This window comes from Gymnoscopelus braueri (assembly GCF_963280865.1).
Source record: "Gymnoscopelus braueri genome assembly, chromosome: 17".
Lineage (NCBI taxonomy): Eukaryota > Metazoa > Chordata > Actinopteri > Myctophiformes > Myctophidae > Gymnoscopelus > Gymnoscopelus braueri.
In genome coordinates, this window is record NC_137617.1 from 7,629,091 (window position 1) to 7,652,537 (window position 23,447).

Below are 23,447 nucleotides of genomic sequence, written 5' to 3' on the forward strand. Positions count from 1 at the left end.
TTGCTTTTAAATCGGGAATCTGTGCCGGCGGCCGGAATGAAACGGGCCCTGCATGTGAAAGTCACCCTGGCCACCAAAACAGACACAGGACAGGGACAGGGAGCCGGCCGGGCGGGTTGGCTCAGCTGGTTAATAGGCTGGAAGGTTTGTCAAAAATAGCAACACGGCGGATCTGAGAAGGGAGTTTGGCAGTCCCACGCACGGAGGCTGAGCTGCTACTTTCCTGGAGTTTTATCTTTGGTTGCAGAACGCTGCGGGCTGTGGTTTTGCGCTGGTGATAAGATTGACAATTAAAGGGCCGAGACTATCGTGTGTGTGTGTAACGACTGTGTGTTTTGTGTGCATAAGCCGGCACACGTGTGTGTGTGTGTGCATATTATTATACTTGTGTGAGGGCCAAATATCCCCGTAGTAGAATACGGGGATATAGTAGAATTTGAGATGTAGACATTGTGAGGACAATGTTCCTCACAAGAGAAGTGGTTGTTTTATGGTTTAAACATATTTACAATTAGGAAAAGATTCCGGTAGGGGTTAGAAATATAGGCATTTAGATATCAGGGTTTAGGGGTTAAAATTGGGGTTATGCCTGTTTTATATTTAATTGGACGATGGCGTCGTGCGCCAAAAATATCCGATCTACAAACTCACAACGCATTGCAAAGCATTGTGCTTGTAGATCTGCCATTTTCGGCTATAGCAGGGTTTTTTCAGAGAGATGAAGCAGGGACCCCCTCTATATTGTATAACCTTGGGTTTCAGATTAAACTTTTTTTTGTTTTTACTTGGTCTGCTCTTTTTTCCCCTCTACACCTGATACAAAAATCATATCAAACAAAGATTTGGCGGCCCCCCTGTAGTAACTCTGAGGACCCCCTAGGGGGTTGGGGATAAAAATGAAGAAAAAAAAGAACTAACAATTCTGTTCATAAAATCAGCGTCCTAAAATGTTGCTGTCCTCACAAGTATAGTCGTATAAACGTGCGTGCAAACGCGATTCTGGGAAATTGCACAGTAGCGGGTTGGTGTGTGTGTGTGTGTGTGTGTGTGTGTGTGTGTTGGTGTGTTTTCTCTCAACAGTCATAGCATTTGCTCATCCACAGTTAAACAGTACACATGTCTGCAGGACAGTGTTGACATATTATTTGGCTCCGGACCAGCACGGCCTCAGGGAGAACGAGACAATGTCCTCGTTTTAACGGCATCACATTGGAAAATGTATAAAAGCCCGTGGTGGAAAGTAACCTAGTACATATACTCAAGTACTGTACTTGAGTACAATTTTGAGGTATTTTTACTTTACAGGAGTACTTAACATTTTCAGTACTTTTACTTCTACTCCATTACATCTCAAAGCCAACTATATTGTACTCTTACTCCACTACAATGATTTGAAAACTTTAGTTAGTTTGTAGATTTGTATTATTATTACAAAACCACTGCACACCTATATACTTTGGCAATTTAAATATAGCCGATCCACAAGCTCACAATGCGTTGAGCTTGTAGATCTGCTATTTTCAAAGGATTTGTATACATATGAAAACTTATGAAATGGGACCTTCTGCATAATGAGTACTTTTACTTTTGGTACTTTTAAGTACGCTTTGATGCCAATACTTTTGCACTTTTACCCAAGTAAATTTTGAATACCGTAACAGACTATTTCTACAGTAGGGTATTGATACTGTTACTTAGGTTAAAAAGCACTTCTTCCATCACTGATAAAAGCTGACCCCAGGCCTGCAGGCCCCAGGAAACACCCAGGCTTTTTATTTGTCTTGTGGGAGTGATGAAAAGACGTAAGGTGAATGACGTAATGTGAAATACACATCGGCAAGGCATTACACAGTACTGCTCTCAGTGCTCAATGTCTTTTGTTTTAATGACCAAAAAAATACACTATACAAAACGACAACATTCACTTATGTGGTGTGTTGTTGTGGGTTTTGTAGTTTTTGGGCCTTCAAGTTCAGCCGGCGATGGACAAAGCGGCCTGTGCCGTTTAACCCATTAAGACCGGGAACGCATCCGTGTCATTTTAACCCATTAAGACCTGAGGCGATTCTTTAAAAAAATCTAAATCCTAACCGTTTTTTGGAAAAAAAACAAAAAACAATGTTCAAGATTTTTCAAAAATAGCAGATCTACAAGCTCATGGCTCGGCACAGAGCCAAAGAAGTGACACGGATGCTTTCCCGGTCTAAATGGGTTAAGCTCTCGCTTTGTTTACGACCAGCCTTCATAAACACTTCGTCTCTCCCTGCCTGAGCTCATGCTCCTCCGCCGTAACCTCAAATCATGGAGCAACTTCTGCTTTTTACAGGCCCCGTGTGACGAAAACGCCCTGCCTGTTGCTTCATACTTTCTGTAATGCTTAAGCTGAGGTTTTGATGAAGGCAAGAACGGACGGGGGAAAGAGACATTGCCCCCCCCCGAAGAACAGAAGAGTCGCGAAAGAACAAGAGACCAAAATTATTTATTAAGAGTATTATAGGAACAAGGCCCTTCAGTCCCTCCAAATCTGTTCCACGTTGATTACCGATGCTACTTGGCGAATCAAATAATCTACGGCACAGGGGCTGTCTTTGTAATACAAGCTGGTCAATTACGGTTTTGTGTTCTTTGTGTCGTTTCACATGTACAGTACCTAGAACATTCAATTATTTGCATCTCACGGACAACAGCAGACCTTGTAACTGCGACTCGTGGGAACTGGGGAAGCATTTTCCACAAAAGAATTCCACCCGCAATAAGCTGTAGTTAAGTTTAGAAGTGTTAAAAGTCCCACTGAAATGCGTACTTGCTGAACCGCTGCTGTTGTCCAAGCAACACTTAAAAAATATGAATTTTGCCAGTTGTAGATCATTTGTTTAGTTTCTCAATAGGCTATGCCAGTTGTTTTTCTCCTTCTATAACATTCACCAAATAATCACCTAGGACGTAGAGCGGCCTCTTGGGAAACGGAAGGTTCTCGGTTTCATCCCTGGCTCCCGCTGCGTTACTGTCGGAAGTGTCCTTGAGCAAGACACTGAACCCTTAACTGCTCCCGATGGGTTGGTTAATGCTGTGTGTGTGTGTGTGTGTGTGTGTGAATATAATGCACATTATTGTAAATCACTTTAAACAAAGGTGCTATAGAAATGCACCATTGTATCTGTAGACTGTGTAGAATAGATGCATGATAGAGGGGACTTAAAGGGATAGTTCACCCCCAAAATGACTTTTTCCCCATCGATTAGTCACCCCATGGAAACTTGAATTCATGGAATTGTTTTAGTATATATCGGCAGCGGTTCCTGGTTCCCGGTTTGTGTCTCCTACCGGAACTGCTGCCACAAATATTCCATTTAAAGTGTGCAGGTTTATTCCTGAAATGTTTGGAAAATTATGAATAATTTTGAATTTTGTAACACAAATCTTCTCTTCTGGGGTCTCCCTGGCACAAAACCTTTCAGATGGGAGGGTCCGCGGCCATAATACACATACATTTGGGGGTCCTTGGCATGAAAAAGTTAGTGAAGCACTGCTCTAATGAGCCGTAGTAAAGGAATCCCCCGCTCAGCACCGTGTTAACATTCTCAACACTCCGTCTGCAAATCCTACACCATCCTACCTCTCCCTGATTACTCCTCTTAAGTCACCTGCACTATAAATAATTTGTGGGGAGGAAACGCGACCTCTCGGATCCTCCTCGCCAACCACCTTCACACCCCACGGAAAGTAACCGTGTACTTTTACTCAAGTACTGTGGTTCAGTTTCATTTTGAGGTACTTTTACTTTACTATTTCCATTTTTTTAATACTTCACCTCCACAACATTTCAGAGGCAAAGTTACTTTGCAAATTTAGATGATTATTTCATAAACCAAGCCCTATTTTACACTTTGTGGGGAGGATTGGGGACAGTTAAGTCATTTAACTTTTGTACTGTAAGTATATTTAGACTCCAATACTTTTGTACTTTTACTCAAGTTACTCAAGTAAAATGAATACAGGGTTTTTTACTTGTAACCGAGTATTTCTCTATTGGTGGTATTGCTACATAAAGAATCGGAGTACTTCTTCCATCACTGCATTCTCTCTCTCTGACGCGCGCACACTTTGTCTCTCTCTCTCGCCCTCCCCCTGCCCTCGCTCTGTCAGTGCAGTTTATGGCAGCAAGGCAATGTGTGACATCCGGTGAAGAAGACCCATATATTGTCTGCCGGTTGGCAGGCTGAAATCGGGCAGCCTGTGCCGCTACGTGCATACACACTCACTCACTCACTCACACACACACTCACTCACTCACTCACTCTCACACACACACACACACACACACACACACACACACACACACACACACACACACGGCAGAGAGAACATGAGCCCGTGGACCTTTTTTAGTACACATCCTGTGGTGACAGAAGGATCATAAGTGACGCTTACAGTGTGGCCTACTAAACACACACTAAATGGTGTTCATATAACTCCAAAGAGTGTACAAATACAGGTTCAGAAGCATCTACAAGTGAGCTTGTAGATCTGCTATTTTCAAATGGCTGAAATGTATATATAGGGCTGAAGTGGTTGATGTATGTTTTGTAATAATAATCAAAATCTACAAAGTAGATAATCTATAAAGTAAATACTTAGATACTTAAAGTAAGTACTTAGTTACTTTCCACCACAGCCCTGTCGCGTTGGAACTTTGACCGCCGGGCGACAGTCAAAAAGGCTAGTAAGTTTTTTTGCCCGGTGGCCATTTGGTTTGGCCACTCCAATCAGACCTCTGTTAGACCTCCGTTTATAAAGGGATCCGCTGTTGGCAGGTCTCGTTCCGCTCGGTTCTAATGTGTGTGTGTGGGGGGTCTGGTTGGTCCAACGTTGCTGCTGCTAAGTGGGTCCATCCTGCCAGCCCCAATTTGGCCGGCGACCAGCCATTCTTTACAGGTCCGCTTCTATTCTAGAGATCCTACAAAAGGTTTAGTTTCCTGCCCAGATGCTGTGTGTGTGTGTTTGTGTGTACATTTAAGTCCACCTCATGTGCCCCCCCCCCCCCCCCCCCCCCCACACACACACACACACACACGTACGCACAAACTTAAACAACATGGTTGACATGACCTTTGTGAATATTGAATGCGTGGAAATGGGGTTAAGGTTTCATAGTCGGATATGAGGCTACGCGGGCTAGCTTCATGCATATTGCAAACTCAGTGACCTCCTAAATCCAGATGAAGATGGTGAGAGGGAGAGAGAGGGAGACACTGAGAGAGACTGGCTGTGTTGTAGCAGTGCAATCAACATCTCATAGCCAAAAGATCACACGTTTTATCCAAGGGGCCAGCTTGAGTTGTAAATTGAGTCTATATAGGAAGTGAGTTCAAGTGACAGTTCATATGAATGGCCTGTCATTTAGCTGTTTTACCCCTACTGATGTCAGAAAGAGTTTTTTTTCAATGCTAGTGGTTGGGTTTTTGACGAACTTAGACTTGATTTTCTTATATACTATATGCTTCCAGTCGCTAGTTTTAAGTCTTCTTTCAATCATCATGATATGCGTTTTGGTAAATTATGGTCCCATTTATTTAAAAATTGATGATAAAGTAGGCTATGCTCTAGGAGTGGTGGGATGATTTGATTTACAAGCTACACAACCAATACTGGTCTGGTTGCATTGCGCAGGATATGAAGCGATATAGAAAGATGGCGGATTTAAAATTCCTGGACAATTGGCTTCATTTACGGTCTGTAGAAAGCAATGGTGTGGCTTTGTCCATTCTTTTTACTGTATATGGGTTTATCCCCGTAAACGGTGTTGAAGGACATGGAGAAGGAGAGGTGACAGACGGGCGAGCATTCACATGCTCTGTGTTTCCATTGTTTGTTTCGAAAGCCCCCAATTTCCATACAGAAGAACCATAGCCTACATGTATGTTTGTTGTTTGTGTATTACCATGCAAATACACTGCCGGGCCGGGCCTCCACGCAAGAAGATGCTCATCTTGTCCTTCCTTGGTTTAGTACTCTTTACAAAAAGAGACGCAGGGTGCCTTGTGAGGAAATTATGACAGTTATTCTCAAACTTTTTCATTTCAAGAACCCTCAGTTTAATATCCATTAGGCCACGGACCCCCCATTTGATGCAGTTTTTGTAATCTACATTGGAGTTAATTTAACTCTGAGAGTGTAATGGAACAGTATACAAATAAATGGAACTAAATCACATTTAGTTCCATTATTAAACTCTCAGAGCTACATGCCACCAAAGGGACCATTTGGTTCCATTTGTATACTCTAGTTAGGAGTACAGGCCCAATTTGTATACTCTTGGAGTTACAGGCCCAATTTGTTTACTGTCAGATTAACATACCAAAGGCCAAGGGTCCATTTGTTTCCATTTGTATACTCTCAGAGTTACAGACCCCTAAGGGTCCATTTGGTTTGATTGTGTACTTGGGAGTTACAGACCTGTAAAGGTTCATTTGTTTCCTATAACTATCAAGCTGGGGACCCCCTGGAACCCCTCTTTAGGAGCGCTGGTGGTCTCTGGGCCCCATGTGGAGAACCACTGCATTAGGGACTTGTCTTGCCGTGGAGCATGACAGTTTCTCTCTTGCCTTGTGCAGGAGAAGATGTCAGTCTGAAGTATGTCGGGTGTAATGTCACATTGCCTTGTAGAGCGTACCAGATGAGCTGTGTTCAGGTTTGTGTTTTGTGTCATTATAGGCAAAATGTTTCAAAAAGAAATGTCCAAAAATTGTGAAAGTAGCAGATGTGAGTGACGCGTTATGTGCTTGTAGAGCAACTATTCTCACTATTTTTGCAGGACAATGTTGTGTGATCTATCAAATAACGCTTAGTGGTTAATCGATTTGTTGTTTTTCGTGTTTAACCCATTAACTGATTCACTGCCAATCACGTAGATCTACGCGAACCTATTTAAAGCCGCCACGTGCCAATCGCGTAGATCTACGTGAACTAAATTATTATTATTATTTATTATTTTTTTATATATATTTTTCAATTTGACCCAAAGACCAAGGAGATATGATTTTTCGAAGATCTAGACTCCTATCCACTTCCTTGTTAACTTAAAACTTAAAAATTCTGTATCTCGGCTCCTGAGTACTTTTTTTCAATGAAAAATCTCTGGCACTGGCTAAAAAAATATGAAAATACCTCTGGCAGTTAATGGGTTAAGGGCGCGCCCCCACCAAGAGTTGGGTGGCTGCTGTTTGCAGAATCTGCCAATGCATTGTCAATGCAAATGCGCTGATTCACGCAAGAGCAGATTTTTCCGCCTCTCGCGCAGACCTTGCGTTTATCTGCTCTCCGCGACTAAGCATAAAACTGCTGGAGGCAGGCGCTGATTTTCTCCCTCTGTCCAATCGGGTGAGTCGAAGGCGGACCGTCTCAAGACTCAGGAAGAAACATGGTGCTCAAGCCAGCAGGCACAGGCGCTGCGGGCTACGGGGAGGCTCCTGAAAGTGAGTGACAGGCGCGACACTCCCGTTTTTTAGAATCCGCTGGCTGCAAAAAACTGTGGCCGTGCACAACCTGCGTTTATCAGCGGCCAGCCAACTCTTGGTGGGGGCGCGCCCTAAGACCTGAGACCGATTCTACAAAATGTCGTCTTCTAAATCCTAACAGTTTTTTGAAAAAAAAAAACATTTTCAACTTTTTCATGTCAAGGACCCCCAAAATTACATGTATTTGGCCGCTGACCCCATCTCAAAATATTTGTTCCAGGAACCGCCAGAAGCAAAGATTTGAGTTACAAATGTTTGCTTGAATCGCTTTAAAAAATATATATATTCAAAGATTTGCACACTTTTTCTCGATTTAAAAAAAATAGCAGATATACAATCTCATAGCGCGGCTGTAGATATGCTATTTTTGAATAGGCAAAGTGTAAAATAATGCTTTTTAGCTAAAATCTAAAAATGACACAGATGCGTTTCAGGTCTTAATGGATAAAAAAAAAACGTGCTTCTCGAATATTCGTTTCAGCGAAAAAGTTCCATAGACCGATCGCTGAGAAAATAATCTCAGTAGTTGCAGCCATACTGGTAACCTGAGGTTTACGTGCGTCAGTCAGGTCGCTGTCCTGTGAGGCTCCACATCTGCAGAACATCTGTCACACAGATGACGGGGTCGTTGATCCGCAGACATTTTCGGAAATGAAAGCATGTCCACGTGGAACCACAACAGCAAAGAGATAGAATACATTACTTTTATTTTGCCAATATATCTTATGCAGCCCTACAGCGTGTAATCTACAGCGTACAATGCTCCCTCTGTTTAACAGACTCATTTTGATTTGCATTTGTTTTTTATTTTGGTTTTCATTGCCTTTCAAGTGCCGGCCTGTTGTGTACGGTTTCAGTCTTGCTGCACAACTATTGTGTTAATTCTAATACAAAAGAATGTGAGCCATAGAGAGATGCATTCATTCAGAGGAGAAATTTGAATACAACTGACTCTAGGGGCAGTGGTTCTCAAAATGGGGACCATGGACCCCCAGGAGTCCTTGAAGAGGGGGTTCCAGGGTCTCCAGCAAAATTTGTTATGTGGCTATTAGATATACAAGCTCATAGCACGTCACTTCGTGCCGAGCTGCGAGCTTGTACATCTGCTATATTTTTATATTTTTGGAAAACCCTTCAAGTGCCTTATTCAAAAATGTTGAAAACATTTTTGAATAATTTAGATTTTTCACAAATCTTCTTTTCGGGGGGTCCCTGCCTGGCACAACACATTTTCAGATGGGGGGTCTGTGGCCAAATGTATATCATGTTGGGCCGCCGTGGCACAAAAGTTTTGAGAACTACTCTAGGGCTTTTCAGACGCAGGGGACACAATGCTTGCATTCTCGTTTGGATCCTTGAGTTTGCACTGCGCGCCTCGTGTGAACACTCATTTAAAAAAAATATTGCACATTTTAGTCTCGTGTAGCCAGACAACTATTCCACAATCTCTGAATGCTATATAGAGTCTGGGACTACACCTCCCGAAAGCTGAGAAAGGAATCTCGTCATCTGTTCGTTAATTCCGTTCACGGAAATATATTGAAAATATCTTTAAAATATTTTCGAATTTCCATTTCTGATAAGCATCAAGCTTATGATTTAAAGTAGGACAATTTTACACAACTTTAAAGACAAAACTGAAGCGGGGAGGAGGCGTCTCATGCGCTTTACCTCCGGATAATTTATCAGGTCTTCCGTGACTCCAGAGTGCATGACGGAAGCATTTGAAAATTGGGGGAGGCAACAGTCTGGCTCCCGAGACTAAACACATTTCAACTGTTGTTGCGGAACGGACATGTGCGTGTGGCGACAGTTTCGCGTGAGTGCGCTCGCTTGTCGCTCCGCCTGTCAGATTGTCCGCTCCTCCCTCCCCAGACCCACCTTGCCCGTTCGCCTCTCATTGAAAAGAAGTTACAAGGCGCGTCAATCGCTTGTGAAAAGCCCTGATACTTATGACTTGCAAGAGGAACGTTGAAGGTGTTTTAACATACACTAAAGCAGTAGCCTGACGCGACATCAACTTAAAATAACTTCAATGACTCACATTAATTAATTTTCGCATTAAAAGTTGTTATATCTTTGTTTTCATTTGCTAGCACAGTGAAGAATGACAGGAAAGCGAGGGCAGACACACAGGTTCCCCGGCGTCTTTTGTTATCGTTTATTTGCACATGAGGGTCATTTCAGGATGACGGATCAGTTCACACTGTTATCAGATATGAGCCACATTAAATGGTGAATGTGAACCGAGCTACGTACGTCAAATAGTGAATGTGAACCTCTAAAAGACAAACAAAATAAATCATGTAAATAAGCATGCTTGTTTTGCTCAATATACAGATACATAATCGTACTTGATGTGCAGATGTATAAACCTTCTATAAACCTGCATATACCTCCTTCTACTAAAGTGCATAGAGATGTATGTACATACCTTCTACAATCAAAATGTTCTTTTCTTAATTCTTCTTGTCCTGTTATTTCATTACTATCCAGGTTTATCTCTATTATTATCTGTGTATTGTATTATTCTTGTTGTCACGTGCCACACCAACATTTCACCTCTTGAGAACGTATGAGTTCCTCAGTTTATTGATGTTGAAACACTTGAGTAATAAATTTATTATAGTAAAAGTTATTTTTCATCAGCAGTGGTGGAAGAAGTACTCAGATATTTTTACTTAAGTAAAAGTAGCAATACCACAATATAAAAATACTCTGTTACAAGTAAAAGGCCTGTGTTCAAAATGTTACTTGAGAAGTACAAAAGTATTGGCAACAAAATATACTTGAAGAAGTAAAAGTACTAAAATGTTTGAGAATAGCAGATCTACAAGCTCACAACGCGTCGCGATGCGAGCTTGTAGATCGGCTATTTTCAAATAGCCTATGTATAAGAAAGGGCTGAAGTGGTTAATGTATGTTTTATAATATAATATTTTATATCTGCAAAGTAACGAGGTAACTAAAGTTTTCTAATAATTGTAGTGGAGTAAAAGTACAATATTTGCCTCCGAGATGTAGTGGGGTAGAAGTAAAAGTATTGAAAATTGGAAATACTCCAGTAAAGTAAAAATACCTCAATCTTTCTTAAGTGCAGTACTTGAGTAAATATACTTAGTTTACTTTACACCACTGGTTATCAGAAAGAGCTGCACAAAGTGTATATAAACAATATAATATTGTTCATTAAACTTCATTTTCTCTCTGTCTCTCTCTCAGGTCGTAACGAGCCTCTAAAGAAGGAGCGTCCCAAGTGGAAGAGTGACTACCCGATGACGGAGGGTCAGCTCCGGAGCAAGCGGGACGAGTTCTGGGACACGGCCCCGGCCTTCGAGGGCCGCAAGGAGATCTGGGACGCTCTGAAGGCTGCGGCCGTGGCCCTGGAGGGCAACGACCAGGAGCTGGCCCAGGCCATAGTGGACGGAGCCAGTATCACACTGCCACATGGTGAGAGAACACACACGCACGCACGCACACACAAAACACTACGCAAAAACGACACAAAAAACACTACGCAAAAAACACACACACACTTCACATGAAACACTATGCAAAAACCACACACACACACACACACACACACACACACACACACACGCACTACACATGAAACACTATGCAAAAACCACACACACACAGTACACATGAAACACTATGCAAAAACCTCACACAAACACTACACACACAATACACGAAACACTACGCAAAAACCTCACACAAACGCTACACACACACACACTACACATGAAACACTACGCAAAAACCTCACACACACACACACACACACTACATGAAAAACACTACGCAAAAACCTCACTCATGACACACACACACACACACACACTAGAGATGCGCGGATCGCGGTTTTAGCCGCGGTTGCCGCAGTTAACCGCAGTTTGGGTGGATTTGGGTCAATCAAATATAATTATTAATTCATATTGGATAAACCGCGGGTGAAATAATGCGGGAATTAAATTAATGATATCAATCTATAGGCCTATAATAGCTTTTAAAAAGCACTAAATTTCACCGTGTGTGCGTTTGTAGTATTTTAATATTACGTCATTTTACACCAGGCAAAAAATAGCCGCTCACGACATGTTGCTTTACAGGCAGCCAGTGTTGCCAGGTTGCGAGAGAAATAAGTAGCCAGGTCTATGAAAACAAGCCCAAAACAAGTGCCAAACAAGCCCAAAAGTCGCAACACAGAGCATTGTTTTTGCTCTGTGTTTTGTTTTCACTTTTTCTTTCTTTTTCTGTAAAGCACTTTGAGCTGCATTTATGTCATGAAAGGTGCTATATAAATAAAGTTTATTATTTTAAAAGTCGCTTATAAAAAGCTTATATAAAGCCGACATGGCAACAAAGTGGTTGAAAGCGAAAGTAACTTAATGAAGACGTGCGCTTGTTGTTACCATGGTTGTGGATTGTATACAGTCACTGCATCGCGACAGTGGTGAGTAACACTGTTTATAAGAAAACTAACGTCAGGAAAATAACAATTATTTGGTGCGGTTGGTGCGGATCTATAAATAGGATGATATAAGTACCGCGGGTGGATGGCGGATGGATAATGAACTTGTTAACGCGGATTTGGGTGACAAAAAAAGCCATCCGCGCATCTCTAACACACACACACACACACACACACACTACATGAAAAACACTACGCAAAAACCTCACTCATTAACACCACACACACACACACACACACACACACACACACACACACACACACACACACACACACAGTTCCTTATTGCAACACACAAGAGGTGTGATGCTGTCTTGAACGTTTTTAACCCTATCCTGTCCGTCTGTTTGCAGGCACTCTAACAGAGTGTTATGACGAGTTGGGCAACCGCTACCAGCTTCCTGTCTACTGCCTGGCTCCGCCCATCAACCTCATCTCGGAGCGAAGTGACGAGGACCCCAGCGACAGCCCCGAGCCCCCCATAGCAACCAAGAAGGAGTTTTCACTTAAGGTGTCTGATTTTTTATTTTTTAACCCATTCAAACCGGGGAATCATCTGTGTAACCACTTTATCCATATTTTATACTTTAGGCTATTCAAAAATAGCAGATATACAAGCTCATAGCACGGCACAGAGTGCCGTGCTATGAGCTTGTATTGAATGTATGAATGTATTATTTTTTTAAAGCGAACATTTTTAACTCAAATCTTTGCTTCTGGGGGGTCCCTCGAACAACATATTTTGAGATGGGGGGGGGGGGCCGCGGCCAAATACATACTTGGGGGTCCTTGACATGTAAAGGATTGAAAACCACTGATATGGAAACAGGTTTTTCAGGAAACTGTTAGGATTTAGAAGACATTTTTGGAATCGGCTTCAGGTCTTAATACTCGTGGACAGTAGGGGAGACAATCGTCAAGAAAGCTGAGACGGAGACCGTGTAGGAGAGACGGGTCGTAGGAAAGATGAGACTGTAGGGGAGACAGACAGTAGGAAAGCTGAGGGAGAGAGTAGGAAAGCTGAGAGTGAGACGTGTAGGAGAGACAGACCGTAGGAAAGCTGAGAGGGAGACTGTGTAAGAGAGACAGACCATATGAAAGCTTAGGGAGAGAGTAGGAAAGCTGAGAGTGAGACGTGTAGGAGAGACAGACAGTAGGAAAGCTGAGAGGGAGACTGTGTAGGAGAGACAGACCATATGAAAGCTTAGGGAGAGAGTAGGAAAGCTGAGAGTGAGACGTGTAGGAGAGACAGACAGTAGGAAAGCTGAGAGGGAGACTGTGTAGGAGAGACAGACCATATGAAAGCTTAGGGAGAGAGTAGGAAAGCAGAGAGTGAGACGGTGTATGATGGTGCGTTCACACGGGCAGATTAAAAGATACATGCTACCATTCATTTTCAATGGAAACCAGCAACATGAAGATACAAAGATACATCCGACATTTGTAGCTGTAGCTCTAGCGACAAAGATGCAAAGCCACAAATTCAAGTAAAGCAGGGTTCAACTTCCAGATACAACTGTAGCTCCGATGTCTGCACGTTTGATGTCGTCAGCGACCGCGTTGAGCAACACAGATACAAAGCAACACAGCGACAAAGATGCTGTTTATTTTTGTATCTTTGTATCTTTTAATTTGCCTGTGTGAACGCACCATGAGGGACCGACAATAGCAAAGTGGAGAGGGAGACAGTGTAGAAGAGACAGACATTTGGTATGATGTAATAACAATTATACTTAAAGCACGGCTCCTGAATAGGATGATACTTTATCAAAATGTGCTGTAAAAACTTGTTTTGAAGCAAAGGTGCTTGAATTTGCAAGCTGCTGTGGCTCCAGTTGTAGGGTTTTGACCTTAAAACCGGTAAAGCATCTCTGTCATTTTAGATTTTAGCTATATATCGTCTCTGTCGGGTGGAAACCTCATATGTCCAAAACTATTGCTTTACAGGATTCAACTTCAAAAGTGGCAGATCTACAAGCTCAAAACGTGTCGCTTGGCGCCGCGTTTTGAGCGTGCTACTTTTGATTATTTTGTGTGACGCTGTAGGATGATCAAGTAGGGCATTCATGTAAGAAAAAAAATCACACCCAGTGTGAAGTGGGCGGTGTGGTCATCACAGTGGTCATCATAGTGATGGAAGCTCACTTCCAAAAAAAATGATTTTTGGAAGTGCATAATCCTATTTATAGGTTATTAATGTCATGTGTCTCGCTAGCCAATCACAGTGCTGAATAGAGTCAGCCAATCACAGTACAGGAAAGTGGGCCAATCACAGTGCAGGAAACTAATACTAATGAGGTGTCCCAACCCCACTTATAGGGGCGGCTACACCGCCCAAAAACACAAAGTTAAGATATGGAGATAAGAGGTTTCTGCCCGACAGCAACGATTTACAGCAACATAGGTTTATCAGACAACTGTTGGGATTTAGAATCGGCCTCAGGTCTTAATGGGTTAAAGCAAATGTCAAAGGAAACTATAGCTTTTATTCAGTGTCCAGCGCCACACAATGGCTGCTAAGCTGGTTTGGTACAGCAGACTACCTGAACGAAGCACAGAGAAATGTATGAGACTGGTTAACTGCACTGCTTGAAAATACTTCAGAGACAAAGAATGTCGGGTTGACATTCATTCCTGTCAACTATTTACCTGTTGTTCCCTATCGACAGCTGAAAATCGAGCTGTCAAAAGTGATGTACAGAGTTGGGTATCCAAGTAGGAACCAAATGAAAAATTTAAAGAATCGCAATGGATAAAATCCTAATCATTTAAGGGCCCAGTCTTTTTCCTTTAAATAAAGTGTACAACAAGCTTTAACTGCTCATGTTTTCCATTCTGTTGTTATGGAATAACCTTGTGATCCATAGCCTAGAAGGAGTTCTCCTTAAGGCTATGGCACTCTCGAGCCTTTGCGCTCGCACCACAGGCTGCATAGCCTCTCGTCTGCAGTATAAAAAAAATATATATACACTTTCGCTACTCACCAAAAACACTCTGAGCCCCCCACCTCACGTCTAAAATACACTTTTGGCCAAAATGTTAAATATTTCACCGGAAAGAAAACATTTTTTTGTTACTCTGCTGTGCCCTCTACAGTTATTGTCAATAGAAAAATTCCATGGACCGGCACAGCGGAGTAACTAAATAATGTTTTCTTTCCGGTGAAAATGTTTACATTTTGGCCAAAAAGTGTATTTTAGACGTGAGGTGGGGGGGGCTCAGAGTGTTCCCACTTAGTAGAGTTGGCTTTCAACTCCATAAAACCGTCTTTGTTTTGGTGAGTAGCGAAAGTGTATTTTTTATTTTTACTGCAGACGAGAGGCTATGCAGCCTGTGGTGCGAGCGCAAAGGCTCGAAAGTCCCATAGCCTTAAGGAGAACTCCTTCTAGGCTATGGACCAGAGCTGGCATCAGTCTAAATCTGTACATTGAAACTATAGGATACCACGTAAACAATTAACCTAGCATCTGTCTAAATAACATGCCATCTAAATTACATTTTAACCTCCGCATAAGTCTGCATGGTTGTCAAGACTAGGTCAAGTGCTCCGGGCTAAGGTGGAGTCCAAAGAGGCTCTATGCACAGCAGCCATATTGGAAGGAAATTGGGCCTCTTCCTTACTTTCTTCACAGGTGTTACCAATGATACTAATGAAGGCTCTGTTCCATTTCGTGTAGCACAGTGGTTCTCAATACATTTTATTTCAAGGACCCCCATAACTCTGAGAGTGTACACATTTTGTACACTCTCAGAGTTACATAACCATAAGGGGCCATTTGGAACCCCCTCAAGGAACCATCATGGTCCCTGGACCCCAATTTGAGAACCACTGGTGGAGCAGAGTGTTTCCAGTGAGCCAACATGCACAATATCAGCACCCTCAGACTGGAACAGAGCCTTAATTAGTATCATTGGTAACACCTGTGAAGGAAGTAAGAAGAGGCTCAATTTCTTTCCAATATGGCTGCTGCGCATAGAGCCTATTACGGTGGAGAATCAGAATCGATAAAATCCTAACAATACCTACTGACGTATTTACCCCCTCATTCCTCTTTGAGATGCCATTTCCTGCCGTTTGATCTCCCTCCATAACCTCCTGCCGTTTTCTCCTCCCCTCCCCCCCTCCAGGTGCGTCTGTCGACGGGCAAGGACCTGCGCCTGAGCGCCAGCATGGCGGACACCATCGGCCAGCTGAAGAAGCAGCTGCAGGCGCAGGAGGACATCGACGCCACGCACCAGCGCTGGTTCTTCTCCGGCAAGCTGCTGACAGACAAGAGCCGCCTCCAGGACACCAAGATCCAGAAGGACTTTATCATCCAGGTCATCGTCAACCCGCAGGCACTCCCGTCATTATCGCCACCGCCGCCATCATCGACCACCACCACCACCACCACCACAACACCGCCGACGCCCGTCGACTCTTCCCCCAATAACAACACCACCACCACCACCGCCGCCACCACCCCTCCCCCCTCCAACTGAGGATGGAGAAGGAGAGATTGGGAATTGGGCACGAGTGGAGAGAGAATGTGTGTGTGTTGGGACGGGGGGGGGGCTTATGTTTTATAACTAAGGGAGTTTATTAGATCGCCGTTTCTCAACGTCCAACGACCAAGGGTCCAGATGGGGACCTTTTTTTTTATGGGTCTGTAACTCTTGAGAGGGTACATAATGGAACCAAATGGACGACCCAGGCATTCACCAAAGTTAACCTCCCCTCCCCCCACAACCTCTCATTCCCATGCCAGTGTTCTGCGTTTCCAGTCACTTGACCGTTGTGGCCGTTGATTGTGTGATACTTGTCGGTGACAATCGTTCTTTTTTCTTTTGGTTACAAAACACGGATTTTACAGTGTAAGATTGGGGTCCCAGAGATCAAAATGAGGGTCCAGGGCCTAACTGATGTCAAACTGGGGATCCTTGAGATTAAAACGACAAAGACTTGTGTTGGTGGGTTCAGCCTGTGCCAGGGCAGCATTGTTGTCCAGAGGAAGTCTTTCTTTCCTTGTCCAAGTAACGTCCCCATCTAAAAATGTCCCATTGTTATACTCTGATCCACTACATACACCATGTAGTGCATGGGGGCTATATATAATGGAACCCCAATCTACACTGTAAAACCCTCAATTCCTGTTTAACTCAGAAACCGTAGAAACAGGACAGTTTGGTTCCATTTGTTCCACTTTTCGGAGTTACAGACCCGTGAGGGTCCATTCGGACCGCTGGTGGTCCCCGGGCTCCGACGATGAGGACCCAGTGCTTTCAAATCACTTAAAAGAGGCAACTCTCCAGCGAGAAAAACATTTATTTCGACGAGCAAAAAACACATAAGGGAGAAACTCAAAAAAGTGCTGCTTGTTTTGTTGTTGTCGTTTATTTCATCGTTGACCGTTCTAAGAAGACATTATTTTTTTGGCGTGCGACTCTCTCTTTCTCTCTCTCTATCTCTCTCTCTCTCTGTCTCTCGATGCAGCCCCATAACGGACAATTCCTGCTTCCATACGACGGGTCTTATCTCGCACTCTCTCTCTCTGTCCACCGCTCTATGGTCTACTTGACGGAATACTAAAGGTTTTCATGTCCACCACCTCCTCCTCGTTCGCTAGCATGGCGTTAAAAAAAAACGTCCTCCAGGAATGTGGAGACGTCTGTCGGTTGCAGCTCTCCTTGAGAAGCAGTGGTTTGGATAAACCTGTGGCAGTGCGGACTCGTTTTTTGTTGTTGTTTTCTCCGCTAAAAGTTGGAATATATACATCTTTTTCTTTTTTGCGTTGGGCAGTCTCTGCAGAGCTGTCGTGACGTTTGTTTTTGGAGAGGAGTCGGACGACCTCGTCAAAAAGAAACTTCCACCGGACCTGCAGACCTTTGCTCCGGAAGAAGACTCCTTCACCACCAACCCACCACAATATCAGTTTCTATCAAAGGTCCTGGTTCAGTGGCTCTCAAAGTCGGGTCCCCCAGCGGTCCTCGAGGTGGTTTCAGGGGGGTCCCCCAGCTTAAATTATTGATAGTTAGGAACCAAATGGACAGGTCTGTAACTCTGAGAGCGAACTTTCGTTCGCTCTCAGAGTTACAGACCTGTCCATTTGGTTAAGGGGATCCCGTCTGCCCTAACGCACCCTTGAAATACATAAAAAAGTTTGAGAACCACAGCTTGTAGTTTGAGTGGGACTGCCCGCCGTGCGGCCACCAGAGTACGGAGGCGTGTGCGACCCCCCCCCACCCACGGTGCACAACGCAGGACTCTGCACTAAACTAAAGTGCCAATTAGAGAAATGTAAAAAAAACTATCGGCAGAGGTTCTTTTGCGTTGGTTTTCAAAGCACATCTCTACAACACTTTGTTTGGACTTGTTTGTTTAAAAAAACGTAAATTCCCCCCGGACTGGAATGTGCACTGCACTGCGAAAGTCTTTCTTTCTCTCCCTCTCACCTGAGGACGAAACTGGGGAAGAGAGAGACAGACAGACAGACAGTCAGAGAGACGATGATGCCAAGTTGAAAAGGTACTGTGACCTGGCGAGCCTGGAGGAGTCTTGAGAAGTCAAAAAGACGATCAACTGTTTTGTTTCATTCTTCTTAACTCCTTCTTTTACTTTGTATTAAGAAAAATAATCTAAACCCAGCTTTTTTGCACACTTGGAAGATTATTACTATTATTTTCGTGGTAGTTTGTGTGCCTTCGATGAGATGAGACAACTTATAAATATATACAGTAAATATATATATATACACACACATATATATATTGATTTAAAATACAAAATGCTACTTTTACTGCTAGGCTAAGCCTTCTGTCTTATAGATTCAGGAATTCTTAGATCTATCTTAGATCAATCCAAACTTTAACCCCGCTGCCTTTAAAAACTAAATATTTGTCTGCCACCAGTCATGAATCCTAATATGAACCATATGTGTGTGTGTGTTTGTTTGTTTGTGTGTTTGAGGGCCAGAGGTATGTCACGTGATCATCTGTACAGTTTAACATTCAGATGGGTTCCCCTATAGCCCACAGTCTTGAATGTCCACCTCGGGTTCTGCAGTAAAAAATAATAATAGTCATGAGCTATTAAATTGTGAACTTGTTACAATCCACATGCACAGTTATTTAGATTTCACTGTGTTTTCTTTGACGTTGACCACAGGAAGAGAAGTGAGGTTAATGCCATACAGCTGGATTTCTTACGACGCATCAGTTTCTAAAGACATCCTGCTCCTTCCTTGTTGAAGCTACAATCCAGGACTTATTTTAAAGTTGTTTTAACCAATATAAATGGCACTCTTGCAATGGTTGGAGGTGCTCTCCCTACTCTACTTCCATTGAGACATAAGACCCTGGTGTCTGGTAGGACTGGTTGTCGACGTTATTTGAAGCAGACCGGAGCGGACACCAGATTTGCCGCCATCTTTATTGTAGTTTGGACATGGCTGCAATTCTCCATCGGTAGAGGGAGATCAACGGATATAAAAAACTACGGATTGTAGCAGTGGGAATGCTTAACACTGCACCCACTTTGTCACAGTGGCTTTAAGTTTGACTACTCTTTTTATCCACTCTGACAAGTAACCAAACTACAATCATTTGGAGGTATTGATTTATCAATACTAACATCCCAACCCTTTGTCTGTCTGTTCAGTAGCAGCTCATGCCAAACATTTTGGTATATTTACAGCCATACACCTGGTGTCCCAAGTCTTAAATAGTCCCTGTGATTACACATCCTCCAGGATAAAAAATGAATAAACCAAAAAGTTTGCAACCAGCACTCCAAACCTTTCTTACACGGCAATGTTGCTGCTTTTGAACGCGCATCATTCTGTTTTGAGGAGAACCTGTGACGATACACTTCCAAATGTGCTGGGTCGGTCAAGAACTCGCTATTTAGTCACTGGAAAAACTCCCTTTTCCCAGCTCCTCTTAATGGAACGATAAGATTATTAAGGCATCCCGATTTTGGTCATTATAGGGTTGAAGTTTCCCTCAAAACGCAAGAATAGATCTACAAGCTCACAATGCGGCGAGTTTGTAGCTCAACAATGTTTTCTTCGTTGTAACAACGTTAAGTATATAGGCCTTAAGTGGTTATGGTGTTTAAATCACAGGTCTAGTTGTAGCACCATCACAGACGGAGTATGATCAACTTCATTCAATTTACAACGGTAGACAGTTGTTCCCTCAAACACGTGTTCAGCATTTTTTGGGGTCTTTTTTTGGGTCATTTTATTTTCCAGCTCGCTGCAATCATTTTCATTTTCTCCTTGCCTTCCCCCCCCCCCCCCCACCCGTTTCTACCAGTGGTAGGGTCTTGGGTGGCTTATTTTTTTATCATAGTATGCAAACTTGAATAAGTAATTCAACTGCTCTCGTTCGTACGTACGTATGTATGTTGTATGTGCAATACACTATAGACCTCATAGATCTTTGGACGCGCCGTAGAGTACTGGTTGGTCTGCGTCGATGACATTGTCTTTACTTCCTGTACACGCGCGCCACGTGGCAGCCTGTCGTCTCAGTCACGCCATCGCCTCACCTCTGATGTCTCTGTGGCCACTTCCTCGCATCCTGAACTGTAGACACTTTGTGCTAGCATTTTACTAGGTCCGATATGCATTAGAAGGTAATGTATCGTCACTGTCGGGCAGAAACCTGGTATGTGCAAAAAAAACGTTACTTTTCAGGACATAGAAGAAATAACTGTTGTTTATTAGTATTTATTATTAGTCAGAAGCTCGTAAGATAATACTATTAATTGGTTAAATATGTATAAGACAGACAGACCTAGCCTTTTCACTATCAAAAATGGTGATGATAGCTCATTTACAAGCTCACAGCGGGTCACAATGCAACATATGAGCTTGTATATCGGCTATTTTCATTACTTTTGTGTGACACTTCTTGTGCAACAAACTAGGGCATTAATTTATGACAAAAAATGTAAATGTGGCTGGAGGTATACTGTAAGGTTTCTGCCCAACAACGACGATATTGGATATGGCGTCCCTGTATGGAACTCTCCCTCTTATGATACTAATGGGTGCGACAGCACAGATATGATGTTTTCACATTGTGTTGTCACAGCCATTTCAAGTACATTGTAATGGGGAAACAATTAAACAGCATTATTATGTGAGTCTTAAATACCTTAGCATTGGTTAATACACAGGAGAACGGACCGTAAAATGTTAGCCATGGTTGTTTTAACCAGAGCTTTCAACATGTCAGCGCACCATTATTCTCTAGTCCCAGACAGTTATCCATTTGACCTGATGTCATCCCCTGTCATCTCTTGTGTCTGTGTGTGAAGGTTAGGGCTACCATTAAGCTGGGCTCAAAAGCTCTGGTGACAACTTTGTCGATGGCGTTGTGTCCTCTTAACAGCGTCATCACTTATCTGTGAGCTGCCAGGTTATTCTATTTTATTTTTCCTTCTGGTTTGTGTTAAAGTGATGGAAGCTGTAGGTCAAAAGGTTTCGTTCAGATTAAGGCTGGGCAATATATCCATACATCTATGTCGTGATGAGGCCAGAAATTGTCTGGGAATTTGGATCTCATGATATGGCAGAGGTGTTGTCTTTTCCTGTTTTATTAAGCCCCATTTCATACTTTAAAATGTTCTTTCCCAAACATGTCTACAAGTTAACAGCTTTGTGAACTTGTAGAGTTGCAGTTTCTTTTTTTCTTTTTTTTTTTGTAAAAAAGATCACAATAATATTGTCAAATTTGTTCATATTTTGTTCTCATCGCCCAGCCCTAGTTCAGATCCAACCCTGTCCTCTCATGGCCTTCTTTCACTCTTATTGATTTGTTTTCTCAGTTAGTGATATCTAACTGATAAATCTATTATCTTATATACAGTATATATATATCGCAATGTTCGTCTCCACTATTGATAATCTTAAGACTGTTGGTCTCATCTGCGACATCAAAAAAACATTTCAATTAAAACGCCACCCGCAGTTTGATGAATAAGTCCGGATAAGATTTTAAGATTCAGTGCAATAAAAAAAATATTAATGTAAATCACAAAATCCTACTTAGTATCTGTCAAAACAATCAGGATCGTTTCAATCGAAAGCGCTGACACCTGTGAACCCTTGAACTCTCAAAGCAACGTGGTTGCACATATTGTCTGTCGGGTGGAAACCTCATCATCTGTCCAATACCTTTCAGGATTCAAATTCAAATACAGCGAAAGTAGCAGATCTACAAGCTCAAAACGCGTCGCTTCGCACCGTGTTTCGAGCTTGCAGATCTGCTACTTTCGATGCTTTTTTTGCGACGCTGTAGTATGATCAAGTAGGGCGTTGATTTACGAAAACACAAAAAGTTACAACATGGCGATAAGAGGTTTCTGCCCGACAGCAACGATATTTCATGTTGTCTGACATTTCTGTCAATGTCTGTCTTAAAGGGCCATTCACACCAATCACTAGAACTAGAAAGATGGCGTTTTAAAAATCGTTCTAACTCAAAAGTGGACGGCAGAGTTCACACCACAAAGACAATGTTGAACGACGTAATTATCATAGTAAATGTTATATTTACAGTGCTTGGTGTGAATGGCTCTTTACTTTGTGCGTATGGGACTGAACTCGTAGAATGGCATGTCTTCGTGTATATATTGACTGTTTCCAGTTGTAGTTTGTGTTTGAATGCATTTGTCCTTATTGTCATATATCACACACGTTTGTATGTATGTGCATAATATCGTTGCTGTCGGGCAGGAAACTCCATATTCTGACCTTTTTGGTGTTTTTTCGTAAATTACCGCCCTACTTGAGCATACAGCGTCACAGAAAAGTAGCAGATCTGCTACTTTAGCCGTTTTCTTTATTTGAATCCTGAAAAGTAACAGTTTTGGACTTTCCACCCGACAGACGATATATGAACATGGTACACGGGTGGAACATCATCACATAGGAAGCTTGGTGTTTATCGGGCACAAAAAGCCATGTAACACCCTGGATATGAATTTATCTTGGACTGTAAAGGACTAAAGACTACACCGGTACATCGCTTCTCTCTTCTCTGGACTCCATTACCCAGAAGCAACTGCAGGCCAACAGTGTCGTGATTGTTTAAAAAGGACGGACCGAAGAAGAAAAAAACCTGTTAACATGAAAATATGATTTTGAAAACCTCTGCCAGGATATATAGATGTAAAAAGATCTGTATATTTAGTCAAATCAAAGATGAAAACTTTAAAGAAAAGTGATTATATTGAGATTTCTTTGTTGAGGATTAAATATGCCTACGACTTATTTTACAGTTGGTGTGCACATTTATATGCGGATTTCATTTTCAAACTTGTTTTTAACTGTCGAATAAAATCAAACTATTGCGGGAAAAAAAGAATAAAGCGATTGTGTCATACTTTGTTTTAAAGGGGTTGGGGTCTGGAGAGCCCTGTGGGTCCCTGGGGGGGTTCCAGGGGTCCCCCACTATTATTACAT

General features: G+C 42.6%; 1 protein-coding gene across 1 annotated transcript in view; it reads left to right on the forward strand.

Moving 5' to 3' along the window:
* Positions 1-23,347, forward strand: part of ubtd1b (ubiquitin domain containing 1b) — a 32,628-nt gene extending 9,281 nt beyond the window's left edge. Inside the window, exons 3-5 of the mRNA XM_080454414.1 lie at positions 10,740-10,967; positions 12,348-12,505; positions 16,123-23,347. Coding sequence (XP_080310540.1) covers positions 10,740-10,967; positions 12,348-12,505; positions 16,123-16,476 — 740 coding nt within the window. The 3' untranslated portion in view covers positions 16,477-23,347. The remainder of the gene's footprint in view (positions 1-10,739; positions 10,968-12,347; positions 12,506-16,122) is intronic.
* Positions 23,348-23,447: the final 100 nt, after the last annotated feature.